Source organism: Heteronotia binoei, chromosome 6 (assembly GCF_032191835.1).
Source record: "Heteronotia binoei isolate CCM8104 ecotype False Entrance Well chromosome 6, APGP_CSIRO_Hbin_v1, whole genome shotgun sequence".
NCBI lineage: Eukaryota > Metazoa > Chordata > Lepidosauria > Squamata > Gekkonidae > Heteronotia > Heteronotia binoei.
The window spans coordinates 123,056,209-123,074,616 of NC_083228.1; the positions used below are offsets into that span (position 1 = coordinate 123,056,209).

The following is an 18,408-nucleotide window of genomic DNA, read 5'->3' on the forward strand; positions in this document are numbered from 1 at the left end:
CAGTTCTGAAGACAGTCCAGCAGTTCAGTTACTTGGGGTGCATCATCTCCTCAGATGCCAAGATCGACAAGGAGATTGACAACAGGCTGGCAAAGGCAAACCGTGCATTTGGCCGACTGCACAAAAGAGTGTGGAGCAACAAGCATCTGAAAAAAGGCACAAAGATCAATGTTTACAAAGCGGTTGTGATGACAACCCTCATCTACGGCTCCGAATCGTGGGTTTTATACCGTCAACACCTGCGACTCCTCGAGCGCTTTCATCAGCTCTGCCTTCGCACCATCCTCAACATCCACTGGAGTGACTTTGTGACCAACACTGAAGTCCTCAAGAGGGCGGAGGTTACAAGCATCGAAGCACTGCTGTTGAAGACGCAGCTGCGCTGGACAGGGCATATTTCTAGGATGGAAAACCACCGCCTTCCCAAGATTGCTCTGTATGGCGAACTTTCCACCGGCCATCGAAATAGAGGGGCACCAAAGAAGAGGTACAAGGACTCCTTGAAGAAATCCCTTGGCACCTGTCGCATCAACCATCACCAGTGGTCTGACCTAGCCTCAGATCGCAAAGCATGGAGGCACACCATCCACCAGGCTGTCTCTTCCTTTGAGAACGCACGCATAGCTGGTCTTGAGGACAAAAGGAGATTGAGGAAGAATCGCACTGCTACAGCACCAACCCCAAATCAGACTTTTCCCTGCAGCCACTGTGGCCGGATCTGCCTGTCCCGCATTGGTCTTGTCAGCCACCAGCGAGCCTGCAGCAGGCGTGGACTACTGCACCCTTCTTAAATCTTCGTTCGCGAAGTCAAGCCGAGAGATATAGTTAACAAGAGAGTGAGGAAGGCAGCAATGGGATATAATCTCAAAAATGATAGAATGATCTCGGTCCGTATCCAAGGCAAACTATTCAATATCACAGTAATCCAAGTCTATGTCCCAACCACTGATGCAGAAGAGGTTGAAGTGGACCAGTTCTATGAAGATCTACAACACCTTCTAGAATTAACACCAAAAAAAGATGTCCTCCTCATCATAGGGGACTGGAATGCCAAAGTAGGAAGTCAAAAGGTAACCGGAACAACTGACAAGTTTGGCCATGGAGAACAAAATGATGCCAGGCAAAGGCTAGTAGACTTTTCTCAAGAGAACAAACTGATCATAGCGAACACCCTCTTCCAACAACCTAAAAGGTGACTCTACACATGGACATCACTTGATGGGCAACACAGAAATCAGATTGATTATATACTCTGCAGTCAAAGATGGAGAAGTGCCTTACAGTCAGCAAAAACAAGACCTGGAGCTGACTGCGGCTCAGATCATGAGCTACTCATCGCAAAATTCAGGCTTAAACTGAAGAAAACTAGGGAAGCCATTAGGCCATTCAGGTTTGACCTTGATCACATCCCTTATGAATACACAGTGGTGGTGAAGAATAGGTTTAAGGAACTAGAGTTGATAGAGTGCCAGAAGAACTATGGATGGAGGTTCGTGACATTGTACAGAAGGCAGCAATCAGTACCATCCCAAAGAAAAAGAAATGCAAGAAAGCAAAGTGGCTGTCTGATGAGGCTTTACAAATAGCTGAGGAAAGAAGAAAAGCAAAAGGCAAAGGTGAAAAGGAAAAATTCACCCAACTGAATACAGATTTTCAGAGAACAGCAAGGAGAGATAAGGAGGCCTTCCTGAAAGAACAATGAAAAGCAATAGAGAAAAATAACAGAATGGGAAGGACAAGAGATCTCTTCAAGAAAATTGGAGAAATCAAGGGAACGTTTCGTGCAAAGATGGCCATGATAAAGGACAAAAACGGTAGGGTCCGAACAGAAGCAGAAGAGATCAGGAAGAGGTGGCAAGTATACACAGAAGAATTGTACAAGAAGAACCTCAATGTCCTTGACAACCATGATAGTGAAATCGCTGACCTTGAGCCAGACATCCTGGAGTGTGAAATGGGCCTTAGAAAGCATTACTAACAACAAAGCGAGCAGAGATGATGGTATCCCAGTTGAGCTATTCAAAGTCCTAAAAGATGATGCTGTTAAAGTGATGCACACATTATGTCAACAAATCTGGAAAATGCAACAGTGGCCACAGGATTGGAAAAGGTCAGTTTATATCCCAATCCCAAAGAAGGGTAATGCCAAGGAATGTTCAAACTATCGCACCATTGCACTCATTTCACATGCCAGCAAGGTCATGTTAAAGATCCTACAAGCTAGGCTTCAGCAGTACGTAGATCAGGAACTACCTGAAGTTCAAGCTGGGTTTCAGAGAGGTAGAGGAACTAGACATCAAATTGCCAACATTCGATGGATTATGGAAAAAGCATGGGAGTATCAGAAAAACATCTATTTAATAATAATAATAATAATAATAATAAGTTTTATTTGTATCCCGCCCTCCCCGCTGGAGCAGGCTCAGGACGGCTAACAGGACATGGTATATACCATGATCAATTATACAATTCATAAAAGATACAGTTAAAATACAGTTTAAAAGTTACATAAAAATTATAAAACCATAATAAATTAAAGGTGTTTCATTTCTGTTTCATTGACTATGCTAAAGCTTTTGATTGTGTGGATCACAACAAACTGTGGCAAGTCCTTAAAGAGATGGGAGTACCAGACCACCTCACATGTCTCCTGAGAAACCTGTATAAGGGTCAAGATGCAACTGTCAGAATGGGATATGGAACAACTGATTGGTTTAGAATAGGGAAAGGAGTTCGACAAGGATGTATATTGTCACCCTGCTTATTTAACTTATATGCAGAGTACATAATGCGGAATGCTGGCCTGGATGAAGCACAAACTGGAATTAAGATTGCCGGGAAAAACATCAACAACCTCAGATATGCAGATGACACCACTCTAATGGCAGAAAGTGAGGAGGACCTAAAGAACCTCTTGTTGAGGGTGAAAGAGGAGAGCACAAAAGCAGGCTTGAAACTCAACATCAAAAAAACTAAGATCATAGGATCCATCCCCATCACACCTTGGCAAATAGAAGGGGAAGATATTGAAGACTTCAGATTTCTGGGGTCCAAGATCACTGCAGATGGTGACTGTAGTCATGAAATTAAAAGATGTTTGCTCCTTGGGAGGAAAGCTATGGCAAACCTGGGCAGTATACTAAAAAGTAGAGACATCACCCTGCCAACAAAAGTCTGTATAGTCAAAGCGATAGTATTCCCAGTAGTAATGTATGGCTGTGAGAGCTGGACCATAAGGAAGGCTGAGTGCAGAAGAATAGATGCTTTTGAGCTGTGGTGCTGGAGAAGAATCTTGAGAGTCCCTTGGACTGCAAGAAGATCAAATCAGTCAGTCCTAAGGGAAATCCAGACTGTTCCCTGGAACGTCAGATGCTGAAGCTGAAGCTCAAATACTTTGGCCACTAAATGAGAAGGGAGCACTCACTGGAGAAGATCCTGATGCTGGGAAAGACAGAAGGCAAAAGAAGAAGGGGACTGCAAAAGATGGACAGCATAACTATGACATGGTAGAACCATGATCACAGATACTGAAAGACTTTTATTTATATTACTTATTAGAAGCCCCACATGGTTGCTTTGAAGAGCAAGTAAGCGATGCTGTCTGTGGGGTGGTGACAGCAGTGGCAATCCCCTCCCACTCCAGTTGTCTGATCTAAATTTATTTCCCAGCCCCAGCTGCAATTAGCTCTATAGCGAGGCGGGGCGGGGGGGGGGCGGAGACAGGTATAGTATTTAACTGTAGCTGGAGGAAAGTGGCACTTCAGTCTTTGAAGCAGACGCATGGGGCTTCTAATTAGATCAAGGATCTCCCATGTTATGTCTACTTTGGCCTTTAAAAGCCAACAAACACACACCACATACAGCGATAATTAAAAGAAACGTAATCTTCTATCCTATACCACTCACCTGGGAAATGCATTCAAAACTAGAAAAGAGTTCAGGGGTGGTAATGAAAGGTTATCCATTTTGTCCCCTTTCCACCCCCACAACTGTGTGAGGGAGGTGAGGATGAAAGCAGTTGACAGGCCAAGGTCACTCAGTGAATTTCAGGAATGAGGAATTTAATGTAAATCACTGGGACCCTAGCTCCATCATGTAAGCACTACATCATACAACTGATTTGATGATTTCTTATGTCAAATATCATTGAGAATCAGAGACTAAAAGAGCAGGATTTACACTTACCCTTGTCCAGCTCAAGACACAGATCCTTCACCATAACAACCAAATGTTATTTCAAGCCCTTGAAGTCTGCCCTTGAATCTTAAAAGCCAGATCTTCCAGGGTTTGGATCACCATTACTTGTTCGATTATCTTACTCTCAAAATGGGAGAACATGAAACAGATCCACAGTTGTTCAAATTCTGATGGATCCAAGGAAGGTGTTCTCTGGTATTCTAAGTCCTGAAAGGCAGTTGTCAAGTGCCATAACTGGTAGAGCACAAACTCAAAGGGTGTATGAGATATCTCGTTATAGCAGCGCCCGCCTCACGGCCTCACTGGATCTCTTTATTTCAGTCTCTTCGGGGTATTTTACTTGTTTATTTGATGGGACCACAGCAGCTTTGTTTGTTCTTCCCACAAAATATAGGCTCTTGAGAACTTTAACTTAAACCACAGATTTATTGTAACACAAAGTCTTAACTTGGGGATATGGGAGATATTTACACAGGCTCATACGTTGCTCAGTTGTTTCAGGCTTTACATTCACTTTTTCTTTTCTTGGAGTCTCTCATAGTTACACAGTTCACAGTTTCCCTTTAACTCACTCTCCACCTCTAGCCAAGGTCTGGCCTCTTGGGATTGATGTGTCTAGTCTCACCCCTCGACTGGAGTCTCTCCTCTCAGCCCTCTTGGTGTCTCAGACCCACATCCACTCCCTCAACCACCTCACTAGATCTTCAGAGTTGTTCCTAGGTGTTTGTGACCGTTCAGGTCTTAACTGACTCACACACACACAGCCCTCTTGGCTGGTTTTGTCGAGCTTGCAGTCTCTGGAAGACTTCCCGTCTCCGCCTCAAGCTCCTTCACAGGGGCCCTTTTCACACTTACCAGTGGAAACCGGAAGGGAGTCGGTATTGTGCCGCTTGCAGTAATCCGAGACAGGGATGGGAGTTTTCAGACACATGTTTTTTTTTCCGGTAGGGTTCCGTGATTGAAGCGAGCCATTTCACACTGTTCCGCTCTTATCTCGCTTCCACCAGCGCCAGCCGTTTTTGCCTGCCGGCTTGCGATCTCCAGCTTTTTTTTTTTTTTTTGGAACGTCGGGCTAAGATCGCTATAGCGCTATAGCGACATATCACAACAGCAACACCATAGAGATGGCTAGGCTCTATTGAGATAAGTTACCAGGTTTCAGCGGTGGCGATATCTGGCATCTTAATAGAGCCCAGGCATCCCTATAGTGATGCTGTTGTGATACGTCGCTATAGCGCTATAGCGATCTTAGCCCGACGTTCAAAAAAAAAAAAAGCTGGAGATCGCGCGCGCCAGCGGGCGAAAAAGGGCGCGAAAACTGCTCCCAGGTTAGATACTGGACATTTCACACAACACCCCATAGCGATTTCAACCCGGAAGGAGGGGTTGAAAAGTGGAAGAAGCTGCTCTTTGTTTGTAACGACTCAGGCATGCCTCACTACCGGGACAGCCGCGGGACTGTGTGAAAAGGTGAGAGTATTCCGGTAGCAGCCAGTTACTGAATCGGGTCTGTCTGAAATGCCAGCAGAAACCCGTTACTGTTCAGTAACTGACCAGCTTCCATACCGGAATACATAGACTGTGTGAAAAAGCCCAGGATCAGCTGCCCTCTCGGCCCTTCTGGCAGGCTCGAACTGACCCTCTCTGTCAGGTCCCCACTGACAGACTTCTCTGACAGGCACCTTCTCTGTCAGAAGCCAACTTGACTGAACCCCTGCCTCCGCAGTTTCTCTCACTCAACTACTTTCCCTCCCTGAGAGCTCTGAGCACTTTGCCCCCACCCTCAGGTCACCTGACGCAGCCCTGTGTGTCTTCAGTTTATGGTTAACCCATTGCTTTCCGTCACACTCGTCTAGAGTCCTGATGAGAAGGCCCCTGAAAGCAATCAGCTATCAAGACACTGAGACAGATGGTCAATGCATCAGGCAACCAGGCCAGTAATGGGAGGCTTGAGTTTACAGTCATCTTAACCGGCTCCAAAACTAGTGCAGGTGGAATTTAGTTGAGCTGTGCTGCCTCTATCCTCTTTTCCAACATGGGCAAAACATGCAAAAGTAGGGTTACTAACCAGGGTGGGGACCTGAAGTACTCATGGAATCTGCTTCCCAGACCACAGAGACATCACCACTGAGGAAATGGCAGCATTGGAGGGTGGATTCTATGCCATCACACTCTCACTGAGTTCTCTCTTGACTCCAGACTCCACCTTCCCTGGACAATTTCCCAAATCTCTAGGAATTTCCCAAGCTGGAATTGGCAGCCTTATGCAAAAGTGCTGTGGTTTACAAACAAGGAGACAATGTAAATTGATTTTCTGAAGGAGTTCCCAAAAGAATAATTTTCTAGCTCACATTGATCTGTTCTTCTGTCTCCCCATACTCCTTAGTACTCTCTGTTCCTTTAGTACATTTTTTCCCTAAAAACCTAAAAGCGTACACCCCCCATTCTCTCTCACTGCATCCTGTTGGTGAAACTCTACTCCTGGCCAGCCCTGTAGCTAGGGGCCTTGGGGGAAGGGGACGTGGGGGGGGCCACAGGGGGAGGGGGCCCTTTAAATTGTGCAGGAGGCTGATGACTGTTCCTGCCACCCTTCCTGCATGATTTAGACCCCAATGATCAGCTGATTTGTGGGCCCTTTAAATGGCATGGGAGGGGCAGCAGCTGCTCCTGGGCATCCCTCCTGTGTGATTTAAATCATGCAGGGGAGAAAGGGGCAGCTCAAGGAGAGCCCCCCCCCCACACACACACATTTTCAGGGGGCCAGGCCCCATGGGCCCCTGTTTAGATACAGGCCTGCTCCTGGCATTCTTCTGACTCTTTCAGTCTAATTCAATGCCCAATAAAAACTTGCCTTTTCAAGCTGGCATTCTCCAGTAGATCTCCCTAATCCAATTTCTCTCCATGCCTCTTATGCGTTAGATTGGAAGTCTTTTATTTCTTAAAATAATGTTTTTAAAGGGCCTAAGAAAAAAGTGTGTTGTCCAACAGGCAACTTAACTGGAAGTTCTCGCTGGGACCCAAAAGCATCTGGCCTAAGGCCTAAAATCCAAAAATTTTAAGGACAGTGACAAATCCTCAACAAACATCAAGTTCACTTTCCAGTGACTGACTGCCTTATGGACTGTGCATCTCCCTAGATTGTGTTCAGAATAGAAATTTAACAAGGAATCAATCTGGCACTGGCAAAAGCAGACAGTTTTCCCTGACAAGCTTTCGACAGGCTTCACTCACTCAGAAAACTGCCTCTGCCGTCTGCCTGCAAGTGAGCAAGCCTGTCCGTGGGTGTTTGCAGCCAGATATTTTCAGGAGAGGGTTACTCGAGATGGGAGGTGGATTTTAGGTCCTCTGAAAAATGGCATGATTTGAACTGGCACACTGGCATGTCAACGGCTGATTGGATTGGCTGGGACTTGGCAGTGAGCCCATACAGAAAAGGTCCATATGCTCATTGAGCCAAGGAGCAATATAGCTTGCAGCTAATGTCAAAAGGAAAACAAGCATCTAACAGTTAGAGGGCACTTAGGGAAAACGGTGGCAGAAAATAATGGAAATCCTTCAGTTTCCTGAAGAGTCTGCTATTCTGCAGTTCTGGAGACTGACCGTTAATTAATCCAGCAGGGTTGGCTGGGAGCTGAACTATTTAATATCTATGTGAAGCTTTTGGGAGAGGTTATCAGGAGGTTTGGGCTACAGTGTCACCAATCTGCGGATGATACCCTGCTCTACCTCTCTTTCCTACCTAATTCTGATGTTCTCATCCAGTGCTTGGAGTCAATAATGGGCTGAATGAGGATGAACAAACTGAAAATTAATCCTGACAAGACATACCTTCTCTGGGTTAATGTAAAGGCAGACCTGTGACTTGAGAGCTCTCTTCCCTTGGATAAGGTTATTCTCTCCTTGAAAAGCCAGTTGTGCAGCTTGGGAGTGCTACTTAACACTGCAGTCACCTTAGAAAACGAGCTGGCTGCAGTGGTTCAGAGTGTTTTTGCCCAGCTTTGGCTGGTGCGCCAACAAAGTCTGTTCCTCAATCAGTCAGATCTAGCCACAGTAATCCATGCCTTAGTTACATTTAGATTGGACTACTGCAATGTGCTCTATTTGGGACCACCCTTGAAGAGTGTTGAGAGGTTGCAGCTAATGCAAAACACTATGGCTAGACTGTTGGAAACATGGAACTCCAAATATTACAGCAGTTACACTGGCTACTGATCCACTCCCAAACTTGATTCAGGGTGTTGCTTTTAACCATTAAAGTCCCACACAGGTTGGGACTGGGTTAGCCAAAGGAAACTGTCTTCTCCCAAATGATACTTCCTGAGAATTATTATCACAGGGACAGACCTCCACCCCACCCCCCCGACTGTCCCATCACTGAAAGAAGCTCAGTTGGTGAGTACACGAGAGGCCCTTTTCAGCCCCAGGGAGATGCGCCTGGCCCCCTAACTTTTGAGTTTTAGGAGGCAGACAGTTTCATTCAGTTTCATTCAGAACTGCATTGGGTTAAATTTAGTAGCAGTCCTGAATAGTGATTTTAAATGCTGGTTTTATGTTTTTAATGTTTTTAATATTTTTATCTGTTATTTGTAAGCTGCCTTGAGCTCTGTAAAGAGGAAAGACATTATTTAAATGTTTAAATAAATACACTAGATAAGTGCAAGATCTATTCAGTGCTGTCTTTTGTGAAGCCCTTTTTGAAGCTACTGAGCAAGATTTACAGAAAGAATTAGGCAGCCAGGTCCAAGCATGCTTTACCCTACACAGACAGCACCATTGTATCCCTTGGTCTTTCAAGTCAGCTGCCTTATGTGTGGGGTTCCCTAGCATCACACTAGGAGTCTCCATCTGCCTGTTACCTCCTCTGCCCCACAACCAGCTTTAATTCAGGTTCCAAGTTCCCTCTGGATATTCTGAGCTGAAATACTAGCCCGTAAGTATTTTTGTCTACCTGTTGACCCACCTGGGATCTGCTCCAGAGTTCCACTGAACTTCAGTTCCCATCCTTCCAGGAGTACACAATCTACCCACTGCCGACAACAGCTGAAGACATGCACTTATTAATACCTTAAAGTCATATGTGGCGTCTGGGTTTTCATCACAGGCAATAACTTCAGGGGCCATCCAGTATGGGGTTCCAATAAATGTGTTCCTTCGGCCAACCGTTCTGTCAAGCTGAGCACTGACTCCAAAATCCACTGGAGAGGCAAAGAACAAGAGCTTCCATGTGGCACAGAGCAAACATGGCTTTGACTTTACTTCATATGAAAAAAGGGGGACACCCTTGTGCTTCTGTTATATTTCAAACAGGATGCTGTCCACCATAAACTGTTCCCTGGCAAGCATAAGAGTTCAATTCACATCCCATTCATTTTTAAAGGGCTAGAGAGCTCAAGAAACAGGGAGAAGTTCTCCCCATAGAATGCCTACATCCTGAGAATATGTCTCTTACACAGCCATGGTCTATTTGCTAGAGATGTGGGCTTGCAATTGAGGTGCCCGGGGTTTAGCTCCTGTCTTTGTCAATGGCTTGAATTGAATATTACCTTCACAGTTATGTATGGTCACATCCCATACTACCTCATAGCATTTGACAGCAGAAACTACCTGAGGTGAATACTATAATGTGGTCACCTTCAGTGCCTCCCAGGAGACTAGCAACAGCATCTTTTTGTATGCTCCAGTTGTTATCGTATGTATTACAGGTAGCAGTTCCCTTGCTGCAAATTTAGCATCCAAATCAGGCCACAGTGAATTGCACAAGGCCACATCATCTCTCACAGCTTCAGAGGGAACCAGGCTGCTGTTAGTGAACAGCAGCAAGGGGCAATAATAATGACCTCCTTTACAGACCAAACATTGTAAAGCATTTTGTCTATTAAAAATAAGTGTAATCTAAATTATTTAATAGCAGTGCACCAAGACACCTTTATGGACAGCAAGGAACTTTTTCAGTAACTTTGAGCAGGAATATCGTTTGGAGGCTACAGCTGATAAAAGGAAAAGAAATCAGAACTACAGCTGTGACTGCTCCACAGTGTCCCCAGCTACAGATATGCCCAAAGCAGAGCATACCATATGGCCAAAGTTACTGTGGAAGAAATAGTTCCACCCACTTTCCAGTTAGAAACTTATAGCTGAAAAGTGTTTAAACAAATCTGAGGTTTGAACCCTGGCCCCCCAACCATCAAGTATAGTTTCCACTCTGGCTTCACCTGCACAGATATTGTCAAAACAAAAGGAGTTCAGGCAGTATATTTGGTTGCCACAGCAACTCAGAATGCTGCACAGAGATGTGGTAGGAATGGCCACCAAGAGCTGGAGAGAAATGGAACCTAGATCCCAATAATAAAAGGGCAAGTGGGAAGACCACGTGGACAGGTCAGTGGATGGGAGGGAAAACCAAGCAAGTAGGGGGGACGGAGCTTGAGGAAAGAGAAGGAGGGAAAGTAGAGTAAGAGCTGGGAGAGGGAAAGCAGGGGCTGGCAGCAGAAGAATGGGATTTACAGAAAGAATTAGGCAGCCAGGAGACCTTGGGGGAGTGTCTCCCCACACTCATATCTATTCATAAGAAAGGCAGGGACACTTCTTGATTTCAACTTCAGTGAATTGCTGTTTCCTTAAGAAGGCAAACTCAGGTCTTTTCAGAGAGCCCAATTTCAGGCTGAAAAATGTCTTACCTAGTTTAACTTCCGCATTCTCTGTCAGCAAAACATTCTGTCCCTTGATATCTCGATGGATTACTTTGTGCTGATGGAGATGACTTAAACCCTAGAAATTCAATAAAGAAGTTATTACATTTCAAGATTTGTGGGTGGAGGGGGCAGAACACATGCATTTATTTATTTGCTCTTCTTGCTTACCAATCAGCTAGCAAGAAACAGAAGACTGATGATTACGTCAACATAGAATCATTGAGTTGGAAGGGACCTCTAGGGTCATCTAGTCCAACCCCCTGCACAATGCAGAAAACCCACAAATACCTTCCCCAAATTCATATTTCGGCTCATTGAGAATTAACCCAATTGACTGAGTACATGCTGGCTTTGATCCTATCTAAGCATGAGCAGAGCAGCACTCGTAAAAGCCAAATTTCTGGTATCACCTCTTGCTCCAGTCTGCTGTGCTCCCTGAAATCATAATTTTGGGGTAACTGCCTTCTACCAGCTGAAATCAGGTCAGGATCCAAGCCATTTTGTCCCATTTCCCCTTAAGGTATCATTGGACACACTGAAAAGAGGGAGGCAGAAATAAACAAAGGGCCCATATATGGCTGAAATGTTACCAGCCAAAATCTGCAAAAACGGGATACTGGTCTACTGTATAGGGCTGTGGCAGAAATTCCTGTAATTATTTATGTGAAGCACTTTGAAAGCTGCGAAGTGCTATACAAATACTAAGCCAGCAAAACAAAGTATAAATTCAATCACATTTTATTTTTCTTAGATCAACAACTTTCCAGATTAGCCTTGCATATTTGCATTCTACACAGCACATGAGCATGTGCATACTTATATTTTGATATATGGACATCTAAAGGGCAGGGATTTGTGGCTCAGTGCCTTTGCATGCATAATGTGCCAAAATTTAATCCCTGGTGTTTTCAGCACAAGGATCTCATGTATCTGAGTTTGGAGAGTTGTGGCAAGTCAGAACAGACAACGTGAGCCAGTAGCTGGATTTGTGAGTTCATTTTGCATGAGGCAGCTTCATATATGCACGCTCAAACGGCATACAGCAGCAGTATAGTCCAGACAGCTACGTCTTCAGTGTTCCAATGTTATAAAAAGTGAAAGTTTTCTCCTAGCAGTATCATCTTCTGGCATGAAAGATCTAGCTAGGGAGAAGTATTTAGGGTTGCCTGACTCCAAGTGGTGGCTGGAGATCCCCTGGGAGTTCAACTAATCTCCAGGTGACAGATCAGTTCCCCTAGAGAACTTTGGATTTGACATTATATCCTGCTGAATCCCTTCCCCAGTCGCCACTCACAAAATCTCCAGAAATTCCCCAAACCTGGAACTTACAACCCTATGTAGAATCCCCATCACATTTTTTTAAATTCGATCTAGAACAGCTGAGGTTTTAGCAGTTTAAAAAGTTCACCTTAGGGTGCCAAGAAGACATTTTCTAAATATTTTTGTCTACCCCAAAACACACCTTCAGTTTCTGGCAGCCAAAGAGATGTACAACCCCTGACTGTGGAGTAAAGGCTCAATCTAGGCGAGATACTGCTTCAGTCTCAGCCACTAGAAGCAAGTGGCTGCATCGTTTCTGTACTTTTCCAGAACAGCCCATTTGTGAGTGGACAACAGAACATTCTTGCCTCCTCTTGTTATTACCGTTACGTAAGAACTGAAATTCCAGATTGCATGATATATGGACGAAATAAACGCTCAAGGGAGAAAAACAAAAACAAAAGCTACCACAAGCACACAAAAGCTTGAACACTACCCTAATCGAATCATAGCTCATATTAAAAGCTTGTCTTGAAGGCTAGAGGTAAACTAGCTTGTCTTTGTACCTTTTTATTAGCTCATTAATTCTTTTTTTTTGTAAGCTCCATTTTTATTTCACACATCTACATCTCAGGATTTAAAAAGTAATATCCACCTAAATTACAATTCCAGTAAAGCATGGTTTTCTTTCATGATTAAACTCGTATCAGCTTTAGATTTCACATTAGCATTTGTATTTTGAAACTGAAAATGATTTTCACTGTCACTGCCAGCATTTATTAAGTCATTTTATTTTTATTATATCAGGGCTGCAATTTGCACAATGAATCAGGCTGTGCTGTGGGTGTTAAAGAGGTTTTGCGTGATTTTATGTTCAGGATACTGCAGTTTTATATGTGGTCTTTAACATATGAGTGTATATAAAGCTACTTGTTATTGAATCAGACTGTCGGTTCCCTTGCACTGCACTTAAGGTTTCCAGGTGCCTTTTTTCCAGTCAGCGGGATTTGGGGGGCCTTCCAGGGGTGGGTGGGGGATAGCAGCAATGTGTTGACAATATCAGAATGACACTCTGCTTTTTGGGTAAAACTCTATGGTAAAAACAGCTACAAACCACAGAGTTTTGCCCAAAAAGCAGAGTGTCACCCCGACACTGCTGACACAATGATGTCACTTCTGTAAGTGACATCAGCATGTTGCTGATGTAACAGAGAGATGTCTGTTTGGGGACAGGGTTTCCGCAAAAGTCAGGGCCCACAACAGCAGGGGATCTCCTGCCGCCCACCAGCTTCACTGCGCTGTCTCTCTCAACAAGCAACAGCTTTCCAAGGCCTCAGGCAGATCACTACTCAGGAGCCTTTTTAATAAGGGATGTTAGGTATGAATCTCAGACTTTTTTTCATGCAGAGAATGTGCTCTGATAGACTGTGGACCAGTCACCCACTTCTTCAATAAATATTACGTGTTTCAATTTTTAAAAATCTACTGTACATTTTAAAAAATGTCTTGCAGTGATTTGGAAGGTGTTGCTTGCATTGATCAATATAAGGTACAGTTGTCAGGCCCCCTGATGGAGGTGGAGGTCCCCCTCTGCCAGGCCCTGCCCCCACAGCACCCAAATCAAAAGTGAGGTGATAGGATAAGATTATTTAAAAACAATTCCTTCTGTCAAGGCAAGATAAAAGTTAAAAGATTAAAACAACTTAGCGTTAGTAGGAGCGAAGAGACAAGCGGCTGCCTTCCTCCGAGTCTGCGCCGGGTGGAGTGCCCCCACAGCACCCATTAGCTAGCTGGTAGAATTGCCAGGAAAAAGAGAAAGGCCCAGCCCATGTCACTGGCATCACACAAGAAGTGACATCATGATAGCAATATCTGGGCAATGCTCTAGCATTTGGGCACCAACTCTATGATAGGAGCTATTTTTAATTTAATTTACCGTATTTTTTGGTCCATTAGACGCTCCGGACCATTAGACGCAGGTGCCTGGCTGGGAGACAAGCGGCGAGATCGCTCCCTCCGTCCCCACTGCAAACCCAGCACTTCGCAGGGAGCGATCTCGCCGCTTGTCTCCCAGCCAGGCACGCAGGCGCGGGGGAAGCACGCCGCCCCCTCCACAGCCGGCGCTCGTGAAGCGCTGGGTTTGCGGAGGGGGCGGGTGCTTCCTCCGTGCCTGTCTGCCTGGCTTCAGCTGATGCTTACAGCAAGCGCCAGGATCGCTCCCTCTGCCCTCCGATCCCAGCGCTTGCTTTAAGCATCAGCTGAAGCCAGGCAGACAGGCACGGAGGAAGCACCCGCCCCCTCCGCAAACCCAGCGCTTCGCGAGCGCCGGCTGTGGAGGAGGCGGCGTGCTTTCTTCGTGCCTGCCTGCCTGGCTTCAGCTCTGATGCTTAAAGCAAGCGCTGGGATCGGAGGGCAGAGGGAGCGATCCTGGCGCTTGCTGTAAGCGTCAGAGCTGGAGCCAGGCAGGCGCGGGGGAAGCGCAGGGATCAGAGGAGGAGGCAGCGGATCGCCCCCCCCCGGAGGAAGCGGATCGCCCCCCCCCACTTTTTTTTGGGGGGGGGAGTGCGTCTTATGGTGTGAAAAATACAGTAATTTAAATTTAATTTAATTTTCTGATTTATGCCCCGCCTTATCCCGCAAGTGGGCTGTGGGCAGCTTACATTAAAAACCTTACAGAAACATTAAACAAACCACATCCAGAGTAGACAATATCATCATTACCAAATCTGTAAAATTACAGAATCACAGAATTAGCAAAATAGTATCCACCATAACTTAAGCACCTAAATGGTAAGGTGTTGATAAGGTGCTGGGGGAAGCAACGACTTCAACGGACATCTGCTGGATCAATTAAAAGCTTGGCGGAAGAGCTCCATCTTACAGGCCCTGCAAAACTTGGATAAGTCCCGCAGAGCCCAGATTTCCAGCAGGAGCTCATTCCACCAGGTGGGGGCCAGGACCAAAAGGGCCCTGGACCTTGTTGAAGCCAGTTGGGCATTTACCAAATACTGAAGCGATGCCCAGTTTTGGCCGGAATACCAAAGTGATGCCCAGATGTCACAACATGATGGCACCACTTCCTGCATGATGCTGGAGACCTGGCCTGGACCATCTTCTTTCTCCTGGTAAGTCCCCCTCCATCTCCCACTGGTTTCTAGGAGGGACCTGTGAGCAGAAAGTTGCTTCTGCAAATATACAATTTGTGAACTGAACAAGGACACTCATTGCAGGCGTGCAGGTTTTTTTCCTTTAGGGCAGAACTCCAGTGGTTTTGGGAGTTTCCCCTCCACAAAAAAAAATTCTGTATAGCTTTTTTATTTTCAGAGTAAGATACGAACATAAGAGGAGCTGTGCCAGAGCAGCCTAACAAGAGGGGTCATACCTCAGTGGCAGAGCATCTGCTTGGCATGCAGAAGACTCTAGATCCAATCCCTGGCCTCTCCAGATAAAAAAATAATCCAGTAGTCGGTAAGATAAAAGGCCATCCAAGAGCAATGCTGATTCTATGACTCACTATGAATTTAGGCAGATAGCGAGAGGGAGGGCAGGAAGGGATGAGCTAGTGCTTGGCTTACTTGTGGACCTTGTTTATATGACCAGGGTACTGTTGATAACCACTCCTCCAGGTCAGTTTGACCCAGGAAGCTTGGAGACTTTTTGCCTTCCTGTGGACACAGATCAGGGGTCACTGGAGAAGTGAGCATAGGGGAGGCAGCTGTGATTAGATGGGGGGTTGGATTAGATGACCCTTGGGATCCCCTTCCAGCTCTATGTATTTATGCTTCTATCTGGGATCCTGAAGAGCTGCTGCCAGTCAGGGCAAAACAATAGTGACTTGAATGATCCCTGATCTGACTCAGTATAAGGCAGCTTCTCGTGGTACCCAGTTTCATGTAATGGCCAGCAAAATGCTCCCAAGAGGCCTACAAAGAGGCAATAAAGGCCATCCCTGTGAATGTAAGTTCCATTTGATTTGTGTGATTAATAGCCATTGACAGAACACTCCTCTATGGATTTGTTTCATTCCATTTTTCAGATTGCCGAAGGAAATAGTCATTAATACATCTTGCAGCAGTGAATTCCACAAGTTAGATTCCACAAAAATACTCTTTGGCTGAAGTAGAATGCCCTTTGGTCCACCCTGAATTTGCAGCATATCAGCTTCAGTAGCGACCTGTAAGTTATAAAGGGATCACCTATAAGAGAACTAGATTTGAGGCCAGTAGCTCCTGAGAGACCAAGAAGATTGTGGGGGCACAAGCTTTTGCTAGTCAAAGCCCCCTTTGCGAGACACCTAGAGATGCTGCTTTTCATCAGAACCCTCTACAACTAAAACAAATTATCCTAACATTCACTCACAAAAGAGTCTCCTTATTTAGTACACGGATTTTAACTCCTCGCTTAAAGTAAAGCACTGAAAGGAACGTTCACTATTTTTGTAGGCTTTATATTGTTACAACACACTATATACTGATTTGGGTTGGTATTGTTTTTTAAAATATACCAATCCTTTGAAAAGCTCAAGCAACCTTGACAGATGCTGGACATGAATCCAAGCTGGTTTCAAGTATATTGTTTTTAAACAGAAAATCTCTTTAGTAAGGAGCTAATGCATACACACACACACAAAAGGAGGGGGTAAAACAGCAGTATACCCATGGAAGCATAATGTGCCCTGGATAGTGAGATAAGGCACAAAGCTGTGAAAATAATGAATTTAAGCATTGGTATTAATTAAGGGTGCCAATCTCTCAAAGAGGATGCCTGAACTAGTTGCAGCTTGTGACAAGAGTGATATTTCACATTTCAGTGGATGAAGGAAGCATAAGACTAATTGATCTTGGATATATACAAAATTAAAAATCCGCAACAGCAGTTTGTTTAGAAGACCATTGTTCAGGTTATTTTATTTATTCTTCATAAAAACTAGCTGAACCAACCAATATCGTTTTGTTTAAACAAAGGGTTTGTGTACACAGACCAGTTTAATAGTTTATTACAACAATCGTTCTGGGTAGCTCCAAACCTTTCTTCTTGATTTTCAGTCGGTGATCCTGGCTATGGCCTGGATCCCCTGGCGTGTTTCTTGGACAGAAGATTTCTGCCCATGGAGCATAACTTCCTTGCTCCTCCCACAAAAGAAGTTCAAAATAGCCCTCAGAACACTGCTCCTGAGGGACAGGAGACCCAAGGAGGAAGGGGAAGGGGGCATTCTGAACTGCAGCTAGAGAGAGGAGGGTGAGAAAGACACACTCAATGGGAAGCATTCCTTCCATCTGTAGGAAAGTTCCAGCAAATCCAAGCCTAACTGCGTTTCATCAATTTTGGTTCAGCAGTTAATTGCAGATATTCTTCTTAGACTGGTATTTGCACAAGATCACAATTGCTCTGATAGCCCTTCAGTTTAGATTACCACAACGAGCTGAGTTTGGAGGCAACTCTTGAAAACAGCCCAGAAGCTATAGCGGTGCAGAATTCACCGAATCTAGCCCAACTGCCTGAGCTTCTTGTGTGCTTCTGGGTCCAATCAAATGTTTCTGTACTTATCATTAGGAGTACCATGAGCCCTAGGCTGGGTGTACCATCTTCTACATGTTCTTCCCCCCTTCCTTAAGATACCAGGGGGAGAAGCAATGCCCACTTCTACTGTAGAACTCTTTGATAAGAGATGCATGCCTGGTCGTCTCCAAAACGGTCTTCCCTTGCCAAGGTCTTCACTTCTCGTTTCAGTGAATCCTGGTGCTTAACAGTGTATGTGATTGTCATTCAGTTTTTTATTAGCATCACTTTGTAGAGGTTTTATTAACAATTATAGTTAACGGTCAGTTTTACATCTTTGCGTTTTGTAAATGCGATCTTTTTTCCACTCACCCTTTCATTAGGTTCTGCACAGTTTAGGGATAGATTACTGGGTTGCTGTTGTTCGCTTATTAAAATTTTCTTCTAGATTTTAGAATTTTACATGTAAATGGAGCATTATATTACATTTTTCTTTGTTGTTATGTCACCCTGGGCACAGAGACTTGATGCTTACATTGAATAAATAAAACAACAGAACCAAGTGAAGTTGCCACATGCTCCATAACACTGAGAGGGGTAGAGTGAGAACAACTAGCCTCCCTCCCCTCTTTGCTTCACTAAATGGTGCCCCTGGTTTATAAACTGCAGGGGTCAAACTACATGTGATATGGGAGCTTGGTGATCAATTCTCCCAGTGCTTTTTAGCAAAAGCAGCTCCACAGTGCGATGGGGGGGCTCC

At 44.9% G+C, this 18,408-nt stretch overlaps 1 protein-coding gene across 5 annotated transcripts in view; it reads right to left on the minus strand.

The window, feature by feature from the left end:
* Positions 1–18,408, minus strand: part of TNIK (TRAF2 and NCK interacting kinase) — a 373,221-nt gene that overhangs the window by 135,247 nt on the left and 219,566 nt on the right. For all 5 annotated transcript variants that reach the window (XM_060242507.1, XM_060242505.1, XM_060242506.1 and 2 more), the window contains exons 6-7: positions 10,875–10,965; positions 9,262–9,392 (exon numbers count right to left, since the gene is read on the minus strand). In XM_060242507.1, the coding sequence (XP_060098490.1) occupies positions 9,262–9,392; positions 10,875–10,965 (222 nt within the window). The remainder of the gene's footprint in view (positions 1–9,261; positions 9,393–10,874; positions 10,966–18,408) is intronic.